Source organism: Hyperolius riggenbachi, chromosome 9, assembly GCF_040937935.1.
Source record: "Hyperolius riggenbachi isolate aHypRig1 chromosome 9, aHypRig1.pri, whole genome shotgun sequence".
Classification (NCBI taxonomy): Eukaryota; Metazoa; Chordata; class Amphibia; order Anura; family Hyperoliidae; genus Hyperolius; species Hyperolius riggenbachi.
Genome location: NC_090654.1, coordinates 230,927,015 through 230,945,115, shown reverse-complemented (window position 1 = coordinate 230,945,115; position 18,101 = coordinate 230,927,015). Strand labels below are relative to the sequence as shown.

At 43.9% G+C, this 18,101-nt stretch overlaps 1 protein-coding gene across 2 annotated transcripts in view; it reads left to right on the top strand.

Moving 5' to 3' along the window:
• The window catches only part of UBR1 (ubiquitin protein ligase E3 component n-recognin 1), a 171,566-nt gene that overhangs the window by 50,698 nt on the left and 102,767 nt on the right, over nucleotides 1–18,101 (top strand). For both annotated transcript variants that reach the window (XM_068254146.1, XM_068254145.1), the window contains exons 3-6: nucleotides 7,609–7,687; nucleotides 7,823–7,924; nucleotides 9,470–9,609; nucleotides 14,445–14,586. In XM_068254146.1, the coding sequence (XP_068110247.1) occupies nucleotides 7,609–7,687; nucleotides 7,823–7,924; nucleotides 9,470–9,609; nucleotides 14,445–14,586 (463 nt within the window). The remainder of the gene's footprint in view (nucleotides 1–7,608; nucleotides 7,688–7,822; nucleotides 7,925–9,469; nucleotides 9,610–14,444; nucleotides 14,587–18,101) is intronic.

The window sequence follows — 18,101 nt, the reverse complement described above, 5'->3', positions numbered from 1 at the left end:
GCCCATAATTTATTAAATCATATTGATATACTCCTTTGACATGAATATTTAAAAAGTTCAGACCCTTAGGTAACTATTTATGTTTTTTTTTTTTTTTTATTATTGTAATTTTTTTTTTTTAATTTAAACTTGTATGTGGGTATTTTTTGGTGTGGGAGGTAAACAGGGTTTTTTTTTAATATATTTATATGTTTATCTGTAAAACTTTTTTTTTTTAGGTGTAATTTGCTATTTGGCCACAAGATGGCCAGAATCAAAAAGTCCTGGGAGCGATCGATCTCGCTCCCAGGCAGAAGAAAGGAGCCCAGAGCTCAGAAAAGCCGCAGCGTCTGAAGAGACGCTGTCGGCTTTTCTCCGGGGGGGTCCGATCAGCGAAAGGGATTTATAATCCCTTTCACTGATCGGTGGGCTAGCGGGCAGCAGCGGGGGCGCGCACGGGGGGGCCCGCGGGCGCGCGCGCGCGCGACCCGCTGGAGTGCGCGCAGCCCAACTTGACGAGAAATCTCGTCCAGTTGGGCTTAAGTGGTTAAAGAGCATCTCCGACCAATAAAAAGGTTTGAATGGCAATACATATATGTACTCAATGTACTGTGTACAGTTAGATAAACACATATAAAGTTAACATCTGGTATATGGTAATGGATAGAACAGACTCACATTTATATCTGTAGCGGCACTCACATCTTTATCCTCATGCTAAAGTACACACTCAGCATGTGTCCTCCCCTCCAGCCTAGTTCCCTCCCCTTGCTCTCTGCCTGCCTGGATCAAATTACTTCTCGTTGCACAGTGTGTAGGAGAGAGAAGACACAGCAGTAGTGCTGCAGTTAGTCTTATCATGTCTGTTTGCTATAATTCTTATGCCTGGTACACATCATGTAATTTCCCATCAGATAGATGAGTCGATGGATAATTTCTGAGAGAGCTGATTGGATTTCCGAACTATTTTCCGATTGATTTTTTGATCCCTTCTATGCAGATGGATCAAAAAAGATTGGAAATCAGATCGGACCTGTCTGAAATTATCATATGACGGGAAATTGCACATTGTGTACCAATTGTGTACCATTGTGTCTGCAACGATCTGCTCATGGCAAGGGACAGAGGGGAATGCTCCATCCTAATCCTGTTGGATCTCTCAGCTGCTTTTGATACAGTTGACCATGAAATCCTGCTTAACAGACTGCAGGAGTACTGTGGCATCAGTGGATCAGTCCTCCAGTGGTTCAGATCATTCCTGACTGACAGAACACAGAGAGTATCCCTAGGACCTATAATGTCCAAACCTGCACCTCTACAATTCGGAGTGCCACAAGGATCAATCCTATCCCCTCTGCTGTTTGCAATCTACATGTTGCCACTCGGTACACTTATCCAACGACATGGCCTGACGTACCACTGCTACGCCGATGACACACAGCTATACCTGTCCTTCAAACCTGGTGGAACAGACCCTACCCCAAAAATAAACTCTTGCTTAGCTGAGCTTCAGGCATGGATGAATGATAACTGGTTGAAACTGAATGCTGACAAAACTGAGGTCCTGTTTGTCCAAAGCCAGTGCTCGCCATCAAAACAGCTCTATCCTAAAGCAACACCAATCAGGATTGGGAATTCAGACATAAACAGCTCCAACCTTGTGCGCAGCCTTGGCGTACTAATCGATGGGGAATTGAGTTTCAGAAACCAAATTTCATCTGTAGTTAAATCTTCCTTCTTTCATCTGAAGAACATTGCAAAGATTAAACATCTGATTCCCCCAGAGGATCTTCAAACCCTAGTCCACGCCTTCATCACATCACGGCTGGACTACTGCAATGCCCTTTATGCTGGCCTCCCCAAAAAAGACTTGCGTCGCCTGCAATTAGTGCAGAATGCTGCTGCCAGATTGCTAACAAACCAGCCTCGCCACTGTCACATTACACCGATCCTTCGCTCACTGCACTGGCTACCAGTAGAATGGAGAATACTCTTCAAGATTGGACTGCTGACATTCAAATCCCTGCACAATCTGGGCCCTGGATACATGAAGGACTTGCTGAAGCTGCACCACACCTCTCACAACCTCAGATCAGCAAGTTCTATAAACTTGGTCACTCCCAGAGTGCACCTCAAAAAATCTGGAGACAGAGCCTTCTGTCATGCTGCCCCTACTCTTTGGAACTCCCTACCACACCCAGTAAAGACAGCACCATCCCTGGAGCTATTCAAATCCAGACTGAAAAGCCACCTGTTTAGCCTGGCATTTCCAGATTTATAAAATTCTTCCCCTGTACCACGATGGTCGGAGCCATGCGCTGTGAGTCCCACGGGAGAAAAGCGCTTTACAAATGTTATTTGTTGTTGTTGTTGTTGTTGTTGTGTACCAGGTTTTATTTCAGATGCCTGTCTGGATTAGATCATATATTTTTTTTATTTTTTTTTCACAGGCTGGGAGATGGATACGAGGGTGGAGTTATCACCTCAATCTCCTAGCATCCTTTGCACCTTTCTTTAGGAAAGAAAAAAAATGGCCTGTGCCCGATTTCAGACAAGGGGCTTTCATTATGTGTCATTTTGTATAACTTGGCAACTTATTCGGTTTAAACCAAACTGTAATTTATAATTTTAGGTACTCATTTAATTATGTTAAATGCTACATATTACACCCACTGTGTGCTGTTAAAAGAAAGTATAGGTCATATAAACTCTGTGCAACTGGTATCCTGATCAGGAATTGTTTCTGTGCTGCTTAAAGAGAACCCGAGGTGGGGATCTTAGAGTTAAATCTATACAGAGGCTGGGTCTGGCTATAGTGCCCAGCCTCTGTTGCTAGTTGAATCTTCCCTAAATCCCCCCCCCCCCCCCCCCCCCCTGTGCTCTACACTAGCCCATAAATTACAGCCGCGCTGGCGACACTGAGCGTGTCGCAGCGGGCTCTGTTTACCATTCTAGTGCCACTCACGCCGCTCACCCGCCTCCTGCAGAGCGCCGGTACCCGCCCACGTCCCTTCTCTCTAATCAGTGGCGAGGGAAGGGACGTGGGCGGGGATCGGCGATCTGCAGGAGGCGGGGGAGCGGCATGAGTGGCACTAGAATAGTAAACGGAGCCCGCTGCGACACGCTCAGTGTCGCCAGCGCGGCTGTAATTTATGGGCTAGTGTAGAGCACAGGGGGGATTTAGGGAAGATTCAACTAGCAACAGAGGCTGGGCACTATAGCCAGACCCAGCCTCTGTGTATAGATTTAACTCTAAGATCCCCACCTCGGGTTCTCTTTAAAGGGGAACTTCAGCCTAAACAAACATACTGTCATTAAGTTCCATTAGTTATGTTAATTAGAATAGATAGGTAATATAATCTTTTACCGACCCCGTTTTAAAAGAACAGGCAAATGTTTGTGATTCATGGGGGCTGCCATCTTTGTCATGGGAGCAGCCATCTTTTTGGTTGAAAGGAGGTGACAGGGAGCAGGAGACACAGTTCCAACTGTCCTGTGTCCTGATTACCCCTCCCAGGTGCACACGCTAGGCTTCAAATGTCAAATTCAAAATCTAAAAAAAAAAAATAAATGCACTAAAACAGCAGAACGAGAACAACAACATCAGAAATCCCATCATGCTTTGCACAGCATTAGGGGAAAAATGCCCGGGCAGTTTTTTTCTGTGCAGCTAAAAATGAGGCTTGTATAAGAGAAAAAAAGTTCTGATGCTGTGAAACAGTTAAAGAAACACCAGGCCTTTTCAGTGCTGCTGAGTCAATTTTTAGTCTGGAGGTTCACTTTAAAGCAGGGCTGTGGAGTCGGTCCAAAAATCCACAGACTCCGACTCCTCAGTTTAGGATTCCTCCGACTCCTCGACTCCGACTCCTCTAATTTGCATATTACAATTTTGTTGATTAAAAGTATGTAACATGAAATTCGTCTCTTAACTGCCAACGCTTAGGAATTTTACAAGACAACTGAAGTGAGAAGGATATGTAGACTACTATATTTATTCCCTTTAGACTAAAACTAGTCCTTGGTAAGAGTACTTGTAAAAGGTACAAACCGGAACAAAGAACATCTATCAGGCCCTAGGCAATGTAAGTGTGGGTACATGTAAGAATGATGTGCAGGTACTCTGCAGGGGAATGAGGAGATTGTAGACAGACAACACCTCTGTGTTGAATGTGCACAGCATTCTCAGTGGATTCCCTGCAGCTCTGTGGGGAGTGCATTTGTAGAGTATAGTACTACTGTGTACCAAAGTAAACCTGAGACAGATGAAATTAAAGTTTTATACATACCTGGGGCTTCCTCCAGCCGCCTTCAGGATAATCAGTCCCTCGTTGTCCTCCTCCACCACCTGGATCTTCTGCTATGAGTCCAGGTACTTGAGCCAGTCGGGTGTAGTGCGCATGCACACACTCCGCCGCCAGGAGCATACTACACCTGTGCAGCACTATTGCGCAGGTGCAGAATGTTCCTGGCTGTGGGAGCAACATCCTTACACAAAGCAAAGGGGCAGCACCAGTACATATATCGAAGCTCATTAATGTATCAAAAATCAATCTAGTGTGTGCAGAAAAGGATTCAGACCCATGGGTAACTGCCAACAACAAAGATGAATCCTATAACGACCGCACCACACAATGAATTATGAAGAAATGAGCTTTATTGAAATATAATTGCACATGATGAATAAAAACAATTAAAAACACTAGACCCCAGGTAGTCACAATGAATGATATAGCCAATGGCTGGATAATAATTATAATGCATAAGCCCAACCCTACACTCAATCCCCAAATGTATAAAAAATGAGTATACACATGGATGAGAAAGTGGCAAGTGTTAAAGTACAACAGTGCATGAAACCTCCCACACTAGTGTGTCCAGGAGGATAATAAAGTGCAATAGTGCCTGAGATGAAAAAAGTGACAGTGTGCGTGACACCTGTCAAGAAACTGTATTTGACAGGAGGATGTGGCAAAGGAGAAGGCGAAGGTGAGGTGAAACACCAAAGGTCAAGGTGACCGAAAATGTGCTATAGGACAGGACTCACCATATGAAGGACGGGAAGAGGAAGGGATGCGACACCTGGGTGGTCTTGCTTGCAGCGGCTTCTACCGGGCATAATGAACGCCTAAGCGTCCCCCGTATATATAGGAAGTGCATAGTCGGAAGGGGCAGATGGCTGTGGGAGCGGCATGCGGCCGGACAGCGCTGACTGGCTGAATTACCAGGACTCATAGCAGAAGATCCTTGTGGTGGAGGACAGCGAGGGACTGATTAGCCTGAAGGGGGCTGGAGGAAGCCCCAGGTATGTATAAAACTTTACTTTTCATCCGTCTCAGTTACCCTTTAATTTGTAGTCACCAAACCAAATTTTAACAACATATCAAATTATTTGATTTCATCAGCAAAGGGAGTGCATACATTTGCATAAATCCGCATCAATGCAGAATTATTTCCATCTCGTTGACCATCTCTATTAGTGACACAGCTACACATCAGGCTTTATTCTTACAGCATAGATGTTATTTAGTATATATAAGAGATTCCTGTGTACACATCATATATACAGTCACAATCAGATATGTATATCTGACCTTAAAAATACGGGGACTGCTTTATTGAAGCAGCACAAGTAACTAATTTTGATTGGTTTTTTCATTTTTGTGGACTAAGCACAGCTATTACTGTATATATACTGTATATATACATTATTTTTAATGACTATTATCTGAGAAATAGAACATTTTATCATATTTTCTATTTTAATTAGTTACAAATTCATTAGGAGTCGGAGTCGGTGCATTTTTTCCCGACTCCGACTCCAGGCACCCAAAATTGCCCGACTCCGACTCCACAGCCCTGCTTTAAAGTGAACCTGAGGAATGAGTTATATGGAGGCTGCATATTTATTTCCTTTTAAGCAATACTAGTTGCCTGGCAGTCATGCTGATCCTCTGCCTCTTAATACTTTTAGGCTGGTTTCACAGTGGGACGTTAAAGTCCCACGTTACATCAGCCAGTAACGCAGCCTAACTCACAGCACTGTAAAATCAATGTGTTGTTCACAGTGCACACGTTGTGTTAGGGTATAACGCTGCACGTTAAATGAAAGTGCAGCATGCTGTACGTTATACCCCTATAGAGCTGCGTTAGATTGTTTGCACATGCTCAGTGACTAGCCACATGGCTAATTAATATTCACTGCACTGTGGTGACTCGTGGTAGGACTGTAGTGTTGTCCAGATCATGAACGAATCGTTCATTTAATCCGTATTTTTTTTGTGAGTCGAATCATCCGGATCATCACAATGAAAGATTCGGTTCACAGTGAATGTCTGTCTGGAAGAAACAGGAACATACAGAATGTACAGTGCAGGGAAAGTCCTGTCCTGCTAGTCATTTCAACTAGTCTGCTACCCTAGTAAAATGATTCAAATGATTCGGTTCAAATATCCAAGTCTTTTCAATGATCCAATTCGAATCATCCGAATCCTTGAAAAGATCCGGACTTCCCATCACTATCCTGGAGTGGCTGCTTGGAGAGCCGCATAACTCAGCTCAATCTGCCATCCAACTTCAACACCATCATGCATTGCGTTAGGGGCACGTTATGCGAACTTAACGTCCCCTAAAACGCAATGTCTTGGTGTGAAAGTAGCCTTAGCCATAGACCCTGAACAAAAGAGTATGCAAATCCAAGTGTTTCTGACATTATGGTCAGAACTGACATGATTAGCTGCATGCTGGTTTCTGGTGTTTTTCAGACACTACTGCAACTAGGCAACTGGTATTGTTTAAAAGGAAACAAATTTGGCACCCCCTATCACTCTCACCTTGCGGTTCACTTTAAATCCCATGCAGCTACGGTAACTCAAGTGTTTTTTTAATTATTAATTCCATTTCCAACGGTCTTTGCCTTGGTTTTCCCTAATGAGTACTTTAACCACTTGCCGACCAGGGGATTTTTCAGTGATCGATGCTGCGTGGGCTCTACAGCCCGCAGCACCGATCAGGAGTGCAGCAGGGCGATCAGACTACCCCCCTTTTTTCCCCACTAGGGGATGTCCTGCTGGGGGGGGGTCTGATCGCCGCCGGCTGCATTTGCTTAGCGGGGGGGGCTCTTCAAAGCCCCCCTCCGCAGCGTTCTCCGCCGTCTCGCCGCTCCCTCCCTCTCCCTCCCCCTGTGAGCTGCGCAGGACGGATTTCCGTCCTGCGCATTGAAGGATAGGCTTCAGAGGCAGGGGATCGCCCATCTGCCTTACGGCGCTGCTGCGCCGCAGCGCCGTATGATGGAAACAGCAGGGATTTCTTCCGCGCCTGTTTACATTTTGCCGGCGAGCTGCGATCGGCGGCTCTCCGGCTGTTCACGGAGACACCCTCTGTGAACTGACATGGAAAGGCCGCTCGATCCATGGTAACCCGCAGACGACCAGTTTACGCCAATCGGCATTAGCTGGTCGTCAAGAGGTTAAACTCTTCATACATCTCCATTTATATCTTAATACCTTCCTTTCTAACCTTTTTTTGTAGGTTTGCAATGTATCTGATATTAGCAATGACTAGTAACAATGTATATAGTATCAGAGCCGGTGAAGTTATAGTGTGCTTAACAACATACTGTTTTTATCTCAGGGACTGTGCAATAGATCCAACCTGCGTCCTTTGCATGAGCTGTTTTGAGAATAGTATTCACCAGGATCATCGGTACAAGGTATGAGCCATGTAGGCTTCCATAGACTGCTTCCCCAATGATCACATTACACTTGTAATGGCTTACTGTGAAGTTTTATTGCAATGACTCCATGAATTGAATGTATATCATAATGCCACATGCCATATCTTTCAGATGCATTCTTCCGGGGGAGGGGGGCTTTGCGACTGTGGTGATGTTGAAGCCTGGAAAAGTGGCCCTTACTGCAAGATCCATGAGCCAGGACCAGCAAATCAGGTAAAAAGCAGCTGTCTTAAAGCGAAACTGAAGTCTCCTAAAAAAAAAAAAAGTGTCTATTAACCACTTTGCATCCAGACCTTGTTTTCCCCTTATGGACCAGAGCAATTGTGATGTTTTAGCTATGTCCCTATTTAATCAGCCATAACTTTATTCCCACTCAAGACCCCTAAATGATCTATGTATCTTTTTTTTCAGGGCAAACTAGACTTTCATTGGTGGGTATTTTGTCCCAAGAACAACAAAGTTTTCTATGCATTTAAATGGGAAAAACAAAAAAAAATGCATTATTTCTCAGTTTTTATCAATTCCAGTTTAAAAATAAAAAGTGCCACAGTAGATAAGAACATGTCACCAGTATTATGTCCCCCAGTATAGATAGCAAGATGTCCCGAGATAGTGTCCCCCAGGATTACTGCCCCTCATTTTAGCCAAATTTGTCCCCAGGGATAGTGGTCCCCATTATAGCCCGATGTGCCCTCAGGATTAGTGTGTGCACCCAGGATTAGGCCCCCATTATAGCCAGATTTGCCCTCAGTATAAAATTGTACACTCAAAATGGGTATATGTGGCCCCTTTATTTTATTCCCCCTCAGCTGCACATTTCACTGCCCCACCAGGGGTCCACGCACCCCCATAATGGATAGCCAGATGTGCCCCCCACCCAGGCAGCCCCCTCGGTGGCCAGATCGCTACAAAAAATGATCAGCAAGCAGCTTCACTCACCTTATCTCGTTCCAGCGATCAGCCTGCAGCCCGAGCCTCCGATCCCTACTCTGCACGCAACCCTGTGATGCCGAATGACGTCGTCAAGCCGGGACCCAGATATTCAGCATTATGCGGCTGAGTGCAGAGCGGGTATCAGAGGCTCGGGCTGCAGGCGGATCACTGGAACGAGATGAGGTGAGTGAGGCTGCTTGCTGGCTGTTTCCCTTTCCGCCCCGCCTCTAAGCTTCCTCCAATCTGCTTACGGGGCGGAAAGAGATGTAGGCAAGGAGGCCATGATATAGAGGAGGCGGGGGAGCAGTGATGAGTGGCATCCTAAAGGTAAACAGCCAGCTAGTGACAACCTGCGTGTCTCTAGCATGGCGGTTTTTAAAATTGGGGGACAGCAGAGTGCAGGGGGGGGGGGGGGGGCTGGGGGCACATTATAAGGACACAGAGGCAGGGCAGTGTATGCACAATGTGCCTCTATGTCCTATTATTGATGGCAGAAACCCACCTCTGATTCTCTTTAAATTTTGAAATTCTCACAATGGTGGTACTTTCATTTCGACGGACAGTGGAATATTGTCTACTGTTCCCTGACCGGTTCAAAATGTTGTCAGGTAACCCTTTGATGTACTTACTGAATCTTAGACTTGCTGCATCAGGCAGAGAATTATGTATTGTAATATTTTTCAGAATTTAAATATGGAGGAAAGCACTGCAGTATGTTTTTTTTTTTTTTTTTTTTTTTTTTTTTTTTTTTTTTTTACCATTGCTTAGATGAGTTTTGCAGGCATCTGTGATCACCTAATCTTATTTGGCTTTGTTGTGTTTCAGGGCTCTGAATTCAGACTTCCTGAAGAAGTCTTGGCAAGAGCTAGGAAAGTGTTGCCGGTCATCATGAAGTACCTTGTGGACATGCTTCTGTGGGACTTGTGTGGGACTTGTGAAAATGAACTACCAGATTACTTAAATAGGTATAGCACTATTCTATTATGCAACAGATTTTGGTAAAGGCTTATGCCTAGTACACACGATGAGATTTTCAGGCAGATTTCCTGCCAGATCAATTATTTCCAATATGTCCAATCTGATTACCGATCGATTCTCTTCCATAGAAGTGAACTGAAAATCGATGGGAAATCAGATCGGGCATGTTGGAAATAATCGTGCCGGGAAAATCTCATTGTGTGTACCGAGCATTAGCAACTGACACTACTCTTCCTGCTTTGGGTGTCACTTGGTAACATTTTACTGACAACCCCCTTCCCCTTCTCAACCACTATTTTGATTCCTGGACGTAGAAACTACGTCCAGGAACCATGCGCGCTACTGCGGCTGATCGCACGCGTGCACGCATACTCCCGGCCGCGGATTCGGTAGCCACGGAATCAATGTATCGGGCTGAGGTGCCCGATCACTGATTCCTCTCCCCCGCTGAAAAACAGCTTCTCTCGGAAGCTGTGCTTTCTCTGGCCGTTGCCTCCCCCATGCGTCACTCTAAGCATGTGTTACGCTTAGAGTGACGTCATGTAAACAAACTCATGGCCGCCATCTTGTGGCCAAAAAGTAAAACTACAACTAAAAGTAAAAAAAATTAAAAACACACAATTACATTATAAAACTATAGTTTACATCCCACCCTCCCAAAAATACCCAAATAAAATGTTTAATATAAAAAAAAAAACCCCATTACAATAAAAAAAAAAAAACCTGTAAATATTTACCAAAGGGTCTAAACTTTTTAAATATCAATGTAAAGATGAAATATTTCTATATTTTTTATTTTTTTTTATTTTAAACTTGTAAATAGTGATAGATGCAAAACGGAAAAAATGCACCTTTATTTCCAAATAAAATATTGTCGCCATATATTGTGATAGGGACATAATTTTAACGGTGTAATAACCGGGACATATGGGCAAATACAATACGTGAGTTTTGATTATGGAGGCATGTATTATTTTAAAACTATAAAAGCTGAAAACTGAGAAATAATGATTTTTTTTCCCGTTTTTTTTTCTTATTCTTCCTGTTAAAATGCATTTACAGTAAAGTGGCTCTTAGCAAAATGTACCCCCCAAAGAAAGCCTAATTGGTGGCGGAAAAAACAAGATATAGATCAGTTCATTGTGATAAGTAGTGATAAAGTTATAGGCTAATGAATGGGAGGTGAACATTTCTCAAGTGAAAACGACGGAACGCGAATGGGTTAAATGAGCTGCAGATTTTGAACGTGAAACATATATTTTTCTATCCATCTATACGCTGTGTGTTCATGTTTTATCCCGATTGTCATGAGTTTGCTTATTCAATTATAGGTTTGGTACACAAAAGACAGCACTCCATATGCAGATGGTCATGTAGTTTCCTAATACTATAAGATGCCAAGGTTAAAGAGCTACTGTATTAGGACCCCCTCAAGACAGTGATAAGACTGACAAGTTTTCGACAATGCTTTGGATTAGTCTACATGGATGTGCATTTGGAGTTGCGCCTTTTTGTACTACTTCTGTTTTTAATTGCCTAATCTATCCGAGCATGCACCTAATCTCTGCAAGAAATGTGTGTGCAGATCATCAAACCCTGTTATACTTCAGATTTAGTTAGGCTTTGAAGTGCCAATATCGCCATAATTGAAACTGAACAAAGGCCACCTTTTCTAGTCCAGCCCTTCATAATCTGCCATCAACACAGGCATAGGCCTGGTTTTTGTAGCGTTTTTCAAACCGCCTCCGCCTGTGAAAACGCTTGGCTAATGTATTTCATTGGGATGGTGCACACCAGAGGTTTGAGATTTTTAGCAAACCACAAACGTGGGTCCTGCAGCACTTTTGCGGTTTGCAGAAGCGTTTCTGCCTCAATGTAAAGTATAGCAAAAGCTCAAACCGCTCTGGAAAACGCTAGATCAGAGCGGTTTTCCAGGCGTTTTTGTTACAGAAGCTGCTCAGTAACAGCTTTTACTGTAACAATATTTGTAATCTGCTACGCAAAAACACTCCAAAAAACGCTAGGCATGTTTAGAAAATGTCTCTAAACATGCCTAGAATCACTCTGAAATCTGCTCCAAAACCTCTAGCGTTTTGAGGATCTGCTAGCGGTTTTGGTGTGCACTGAGCCTTACTCCCTTTCTGTTTCAGCAGTGATCAGCTGTTTCTCACTTGGCTCAATGGTGGAGCCTTGGTCCTGCTTGTGTAACCATAGTCTCCCGTTAGAATAGCAGGCAGCAGTGAATTGGGTGGGCATGTTGGAGCTCCCCATCTGTTTGGCCACATGGCGTTGGCTCAAGCTGAAGCAAGTTCTGTTGAGCCAGAGGCAAATCCTTGACTATGCAGCTCGTCGTGGGACTCCTGTGCATCTTCAGCTGATTGGTAAGTATCTCACCTACTTCTCTGAGGACATCTGGACCAAGGGGACATGGGGGGTAGGGAATTAACGCAAAGGACAAAGAGGACATAAGAGATGCAGGGGACAGAGGGGACACATGGACTCAGACAAGGAGACTGGATCACTTTGGATAAAGGAGGAGGGACAGAGGGGGACACAACTGGGAGATATTAGGGGAAGGGGGATTGAGGATAGAAGATCCACAAGATGCCCCTGCACCATGGATGCACCAGGTTTCGTACACACACACACACACACACACACACACACACACACACACACACACACACACACACACACACACACACACACACACACACACACACACACACACACACACACACACACACACACACACACACACACACACACACACACACACACACTGCTAGTAGATTCTGAAACGCTTTTTCTTATTTTTCTGCAGTGTTTCAGCTAGCGTTTTGCGGTTTTGTGTAGTGGTTTTGGTGTAGTAGATTTCATGTATTGTTACAGTAAAGCTGTTACTGAACAGCTACTGTAACAAAAAACGCCTGGCAAACCGCTGTGAAGTGCCGTTTTTCAGGGCGGTTTGCGGTTTTCCTGTACTTAACATTGAGGCAGAAACGGCCCGGGAGTATGTGTTTCTGCAAAACGCCTCCCGCTCTGGTGTGCACCAGCCCATTGAAATACATTACCCTAGCGGATCCGCACCCGCAAGCGGATCGCAAACCGCAGCCGAACCGCTCTTGTGTGCACTAGGCCTCACACTCTCTCTCACACACACTCTCTCACGCGTCAATGGTGCATCCTGGATTTTGTCCTCTAAACCTAGGTGCGTCTTATGGTCCGAAAAGTACAGAGAGGGAAAGTTCCAGAAATATCAAAACAACCTTCAACAATGAAATGTTAAACAATCCTATTTGTAGAGAAAGCACAACAATGAGTTGAGCTATCAGCTACACTCTCGGCTGGTTCACACTACAAGAGCTTTTTCTAAGTGCTTGTGATTTTATAAGCTGCTGCAAATGTAACGTTGTGTGTGTTCTCACTGGGGCGATTTGATTTTATAAAAATTAGCATTGCATCAGCAGCAGCGTTTCAAATCATTAGCGTTTAAAAAGCTCTTGCAGTGTGAACCAGCCCTCACGGATACCATGTCATCCAGGCTTCAGAGCCAGGCCTAGACCTGGATGTGGTCTCCAGAATTTGGAGTTCATGTTCTGATGGGTTGCCATTTGAGTAATGGAGTTTACTGTATAGACGTTCTGAAATACCAAATCTAAAGCAGTGTGGTTTTTTATTATTATTATTATTATCATTATTATTTTCATGCCCTACTAATCAAATTTGTGCATACTAATTATGTGAACACTTAATATATATCTGCATAAGAGTTTGCTTAATTAGCATGATATGTACACATTACTGTAACATGAAAATAACCAAAAAGAACTCTCATTGGGTAGTTTGGAACTTTTTATATAGGAAACTCGGGGTGATAATTGTTGTAATGTACAGTGAGATGTGAAAATTTGGGCAACCTTGTTAATCGTCATGATTTCCCTATATAAATCGTTGGTTCACGTTAAGGCTTGAAGTGGCAGATTCACCTGTGTATGCAGGTGAGGGGTTACTGAGCTTACCAAGTCACTTTGAGTTCCAATAATTAGTTCTAAAGGTTTTGGAATCCATAAAATGACCACCATGCCCAACATTATGCACCTGCCTAATTTTGTTTAAACAATTATTGCACACTTTCTGTAAATTCAATAATCTTCATTTCACTTCTCAAATAACACTGTGTGTGTCTCCTATATGATATGTTTAACTGACACTTTTTATCGTAACTACCAATGATTAATGAAAAAAAATCATGACTATTAACAAGGTTGCCCAAACTTTCGCATCCCACTGTATAAATCCAAAATGATCACTCCTGTACTCTGGTGGAAATCCACCCAGATATGTTTTAGAAAAATCAGCTAGAAGAGGTATCTCCTGGGCCGTTAGGGGGGGGGGGGGGAACTAAAATGAGTCTCAAATGTACGCACAGGTGGGCCGTTGGTCATGGCCCCTCTGTGGATTGCCCTCTTCTACCTGTCCATTCAGCAGCTGAGGAGCATGCCTAAAAACTGCTACATGAATGCAGTGAGCAACCATGGTGAAACCACAAGTAGCTATCAGTGACTGTTAATATACATTAAGGGCTGGTTTCCACTGAGCCTGTAGCTGTGCCATGCATGGCTATAGAGACTCAGGTGCCTGCTGCGGTAAAATGCAGCATGCCATGCGAATCGCACCGGCATGCGATTCTGAAACGTTTCCATAACGGATAGCTGTAACTTTTTAAAATGTTGTCACTGTGGTGTATAAATTGCAGATTTTTATGTTTGTGCTATAGATAATAAAGCAATCTAACCATTCATTCCTGTTTCTCATGCAGCCAACAGAAGTCACAGTACTATTACTGCTTATTTTACGGTGGTGACTCCCGCTGCAATGATGCCTCCATCTACAGTGTGCAGAGGGTGATGCAGTGTAGTGTGAAAGATGCACGGGATATTGTTGCTGCAGCTGAGAGGGAGGTAACCTCAGCTTCTATGTGCTTTTATGTGTGTTATAAGGTACTTTTCTGTAAAGGGACTGTTGTACAATAATGTTTCCAAATAAGGTAGGGTGGTGGTGCAGGAGCGTACTTGAGCCATAATTTAAAATGGCTTTGCAACAGGCAAGTTTACTGCTGTAGTAGATCTTTTATATGGATTCCTTTTTTTTATTCCTTGGGTTTAGGCTTTTTCAAGGCTGTTATGTTGTAAGTCTACAAGTTTAAAACGTGGGGCTGATGGGAGACCTGGAATATCCCAGGAGAGCATTAGTAGCATCATAGTGCTAGTACCAATACCTTACCCCAGGGGTAGGGAACCTATGGCTCAGGAGCCAGGTGTGGCTCTTTTGATGGCTACATCTGGCTCACATACAAATCAGTAGCAGTTAATTCAGTATGCTACACTGATCAAGCAGCGCAGCTTAGTGTGGCACTGCAAGTAACATTTTCTAAGTAGGCACATTACTGCTGTAGCATGCACTACTAACTTACTCGCTCTCCCCCGAAAATGAACGGCTATTTCAATTGTCCCACTCCACTCGGGTCCCTGTCAGGTCTAGTGAATTTGTAGGACGAGATTTGATTTGCCCAATAGGCTGCCTGTCACTTGACAGGCAGCCTATTGGACCAAAGTGTGGGGATCTTATCCTACAAAGTGAATCAGCTAGCTAATTGTACAAGCTGTTAGTCGGTATTTCTCCTGTCTGGCTCTCGGAGAAATTGCTGATGTTGGTGAATCCCAGCATATTGTATGGCTCTCAAGGAAATACATTTTAAAATATGTGTTGTTTATCCTCCTTAGCGGTATGGACGACTATATACGTCCATCATTGCCGGAGGTCGCCGCTCAGGCCCTGCTGGGCCGATTTTTGTGAAATAAAAAGCAGCACACGCAGCCGGCACTTTGCCAGCCGCGTGTGCTGCCTGATCGCCGCCGCTCTGCGGCGATCCGCCGTGAGCAGCGGCGAAAGAGGGTCCCCCCAGCCGCCCGAGCCCTGCGCAGCCGGAACAAAAGTTCCGGCCAGCACTAAGGGCTGGATCGGAAGCGGCTGACGTCAGGACGTCGGCTGACGTCCATGACGTCACTCCGCTCGTCGCCATGGCGACTAGGTAAGCAAAACAAGGAAGGCGGCTCATGGCGGCCTTCCTTGTTTATTCTGGTCGCCGGAGGCGATCAGAATGACTCTTCCGGAGTGCCCTCTAGTGGGCTTTCATGTTTTTTTCTTATTTAAAAAAAAAACCCTCCCGCAGCCGCCCTGGCGATCTTAATAGAACGCCAGGGAGGTTATGGCTCTTTTAGCCAAAAAGGTTCCTGACCCCTGCCTTACCCCATGTGGTCATATACTAGCCTCTTTAGACTTGTCATGCTGGGTACACACTATACCTTTTTCCACTCGATCGGTTTTTCCACTCTATTCTCTTATCTTCCGCTCGTTTTTCTTATCTTTTTCCATTCACTTCTATGAGGAATCGAGCGCAGAATCGTTTGGAAGGAATATCGGACACGATGGGAATTGTCTATCGCCTAGTTTCTCAACGTGTGGTACGCGTACCCCAGGGGGTACATCTGTTGGTTCCAGGGGGTACTCGGGCTTGATATACTTCACCAAGAATAACAAATTTAGAGTTTCAGAAAATGATAAATCTTATTTAAACAACACCAAATTAGTGTTTTAACTAATTAAAAGCAATAGTAAATGCTTGGAAATAGTTTAGAACCAATTATAGTGTACTACAATTAAATATATATTTGTCAAGGGGTACTTGTGATAATGTTTACTATGCTAGGGGGTACTTGGTGAGTACAGGGCTTTAAAAGGGGTACATACCGATAAAATGTTGAGAAACACTCTATCGAGCACAAAAACGTATCGTGTGTACCCCAGCATAAGAGAGTAGCTCTATAAAGACAGCAAGAGTCAGTTCACACTTTGTGCATTGTATAACCTGTACGTTATAATACGCACACAACACTGCATGTGTTTAAAGGAGAACTGTAGTGAGAGGGATATGGAGGCTGCCATATGTATTTCCTTTTAAGCAATACCAGTTGCCTGGCAGCCCTGATGGTCTATTTGCCTAAAGAAGTGTCTGAATCACACCAGAAACAAGCATGCAGCTAATCTTGTCATATCTGTCTAAATTTGTCAGAAACACCTGATCTGCTGCATGCTTGTTCGGGGCCTATGGCTGAAAGTGTTAGAGGCAGAGGATTAGCTGAATAGCCAGGCAACTGGTATTGCTTAAAAGGAAATAAATATGGCAGCCTCCATATACCTCTCACTACAGTTCTCCTTTCAAATGCATACTTTACATCACAGCCTGGGCGAATACTAAAAATGCACTGTGGACAGTGTAAAGTCACAATAAAATGCCAGTATATCATTTGAGCTTCTGAGCTTCCTACTGTTCACTGAAGACTCTTCCTACCCTGTTTCTCCAAAATTAAGACCACCCACCCCAAAGTAAGTCCTTGCAGGAGTTTCAAGCATGCTCAAACTATACACTCTACCCTGAAAGTAAGCCCTAGCGGCAGTAAAGGGGAAAACTATGGCAACAAATGTTATTACTGGAGTACATGGTCTTGCGGGCAGGACCATGGCTCTCTCACCCAATTACAGAGCCATGGTCCCGCCTGTGAGACTATCTGCTCCAGTAGAAACAGAAGTTGCCTTACTTCTTCCCCCTAGGCTGAAATTTGGGGTCACAGCAGCATGCAGCTAGGGGTAAGAGGAAACTAAAAGTACAAGGGGAACACAGAGGCACTCAAGAGGTGGATTCAGCAGAGGAAGAGGCGGCACCGTGGGGAAGACAGGACACACAGCACAGGAACTTGTGTGTTTATAGAAATATAGGACATCCCCTGAAACTAAGCCCTAGCACATCTTTTGGTGCAAAAATTATTTTTTGGGGAAACCCGGTACAATAATGGAGTATCAGGGTGCTTTGAAAGTGGAAGGGGGGCAAAGATGAACTCTTACTAGAAGACAATTTGGATATCACTTCACCTACCTGCATCTCTAGAACTACTTATTGTTTTTCAGGGAATCTGAAGTGAAAATAAACTTATGATAGTACAGCCAGGAAACAGAACATTAGTAGCACAGGAACCAGTCTATGATGGTTTCCAGTACAGGAAGAGTTAATAAACCTCACTTATCTATGCAAAAGAGCTTCTCTAAACTCTCTGACCCAACTAAGGTCGGCTACAGTGCTGTTTTCTGAGGCACTTCTACTTCAAAGAAACAGTTAGAGGCAGTTTCAGATAAGATTTTTACTGCAGGAAAGCTGAAAGTGTCATTAGCCCTGCTCTGTTTCATAGTTTAAAATAGTGTTTTTTGTAAATTGCAAATATGATAAAATGATGCAATGCTATGAAAATAAAGGTGTATACCTGAAAATAAAACCACGAGACTCTTTTCTTTGCTACTAATGCTCTATCAATTATCCATACTACACGTACAACTCATTATATCATAAGTGTCGCTTTTAACA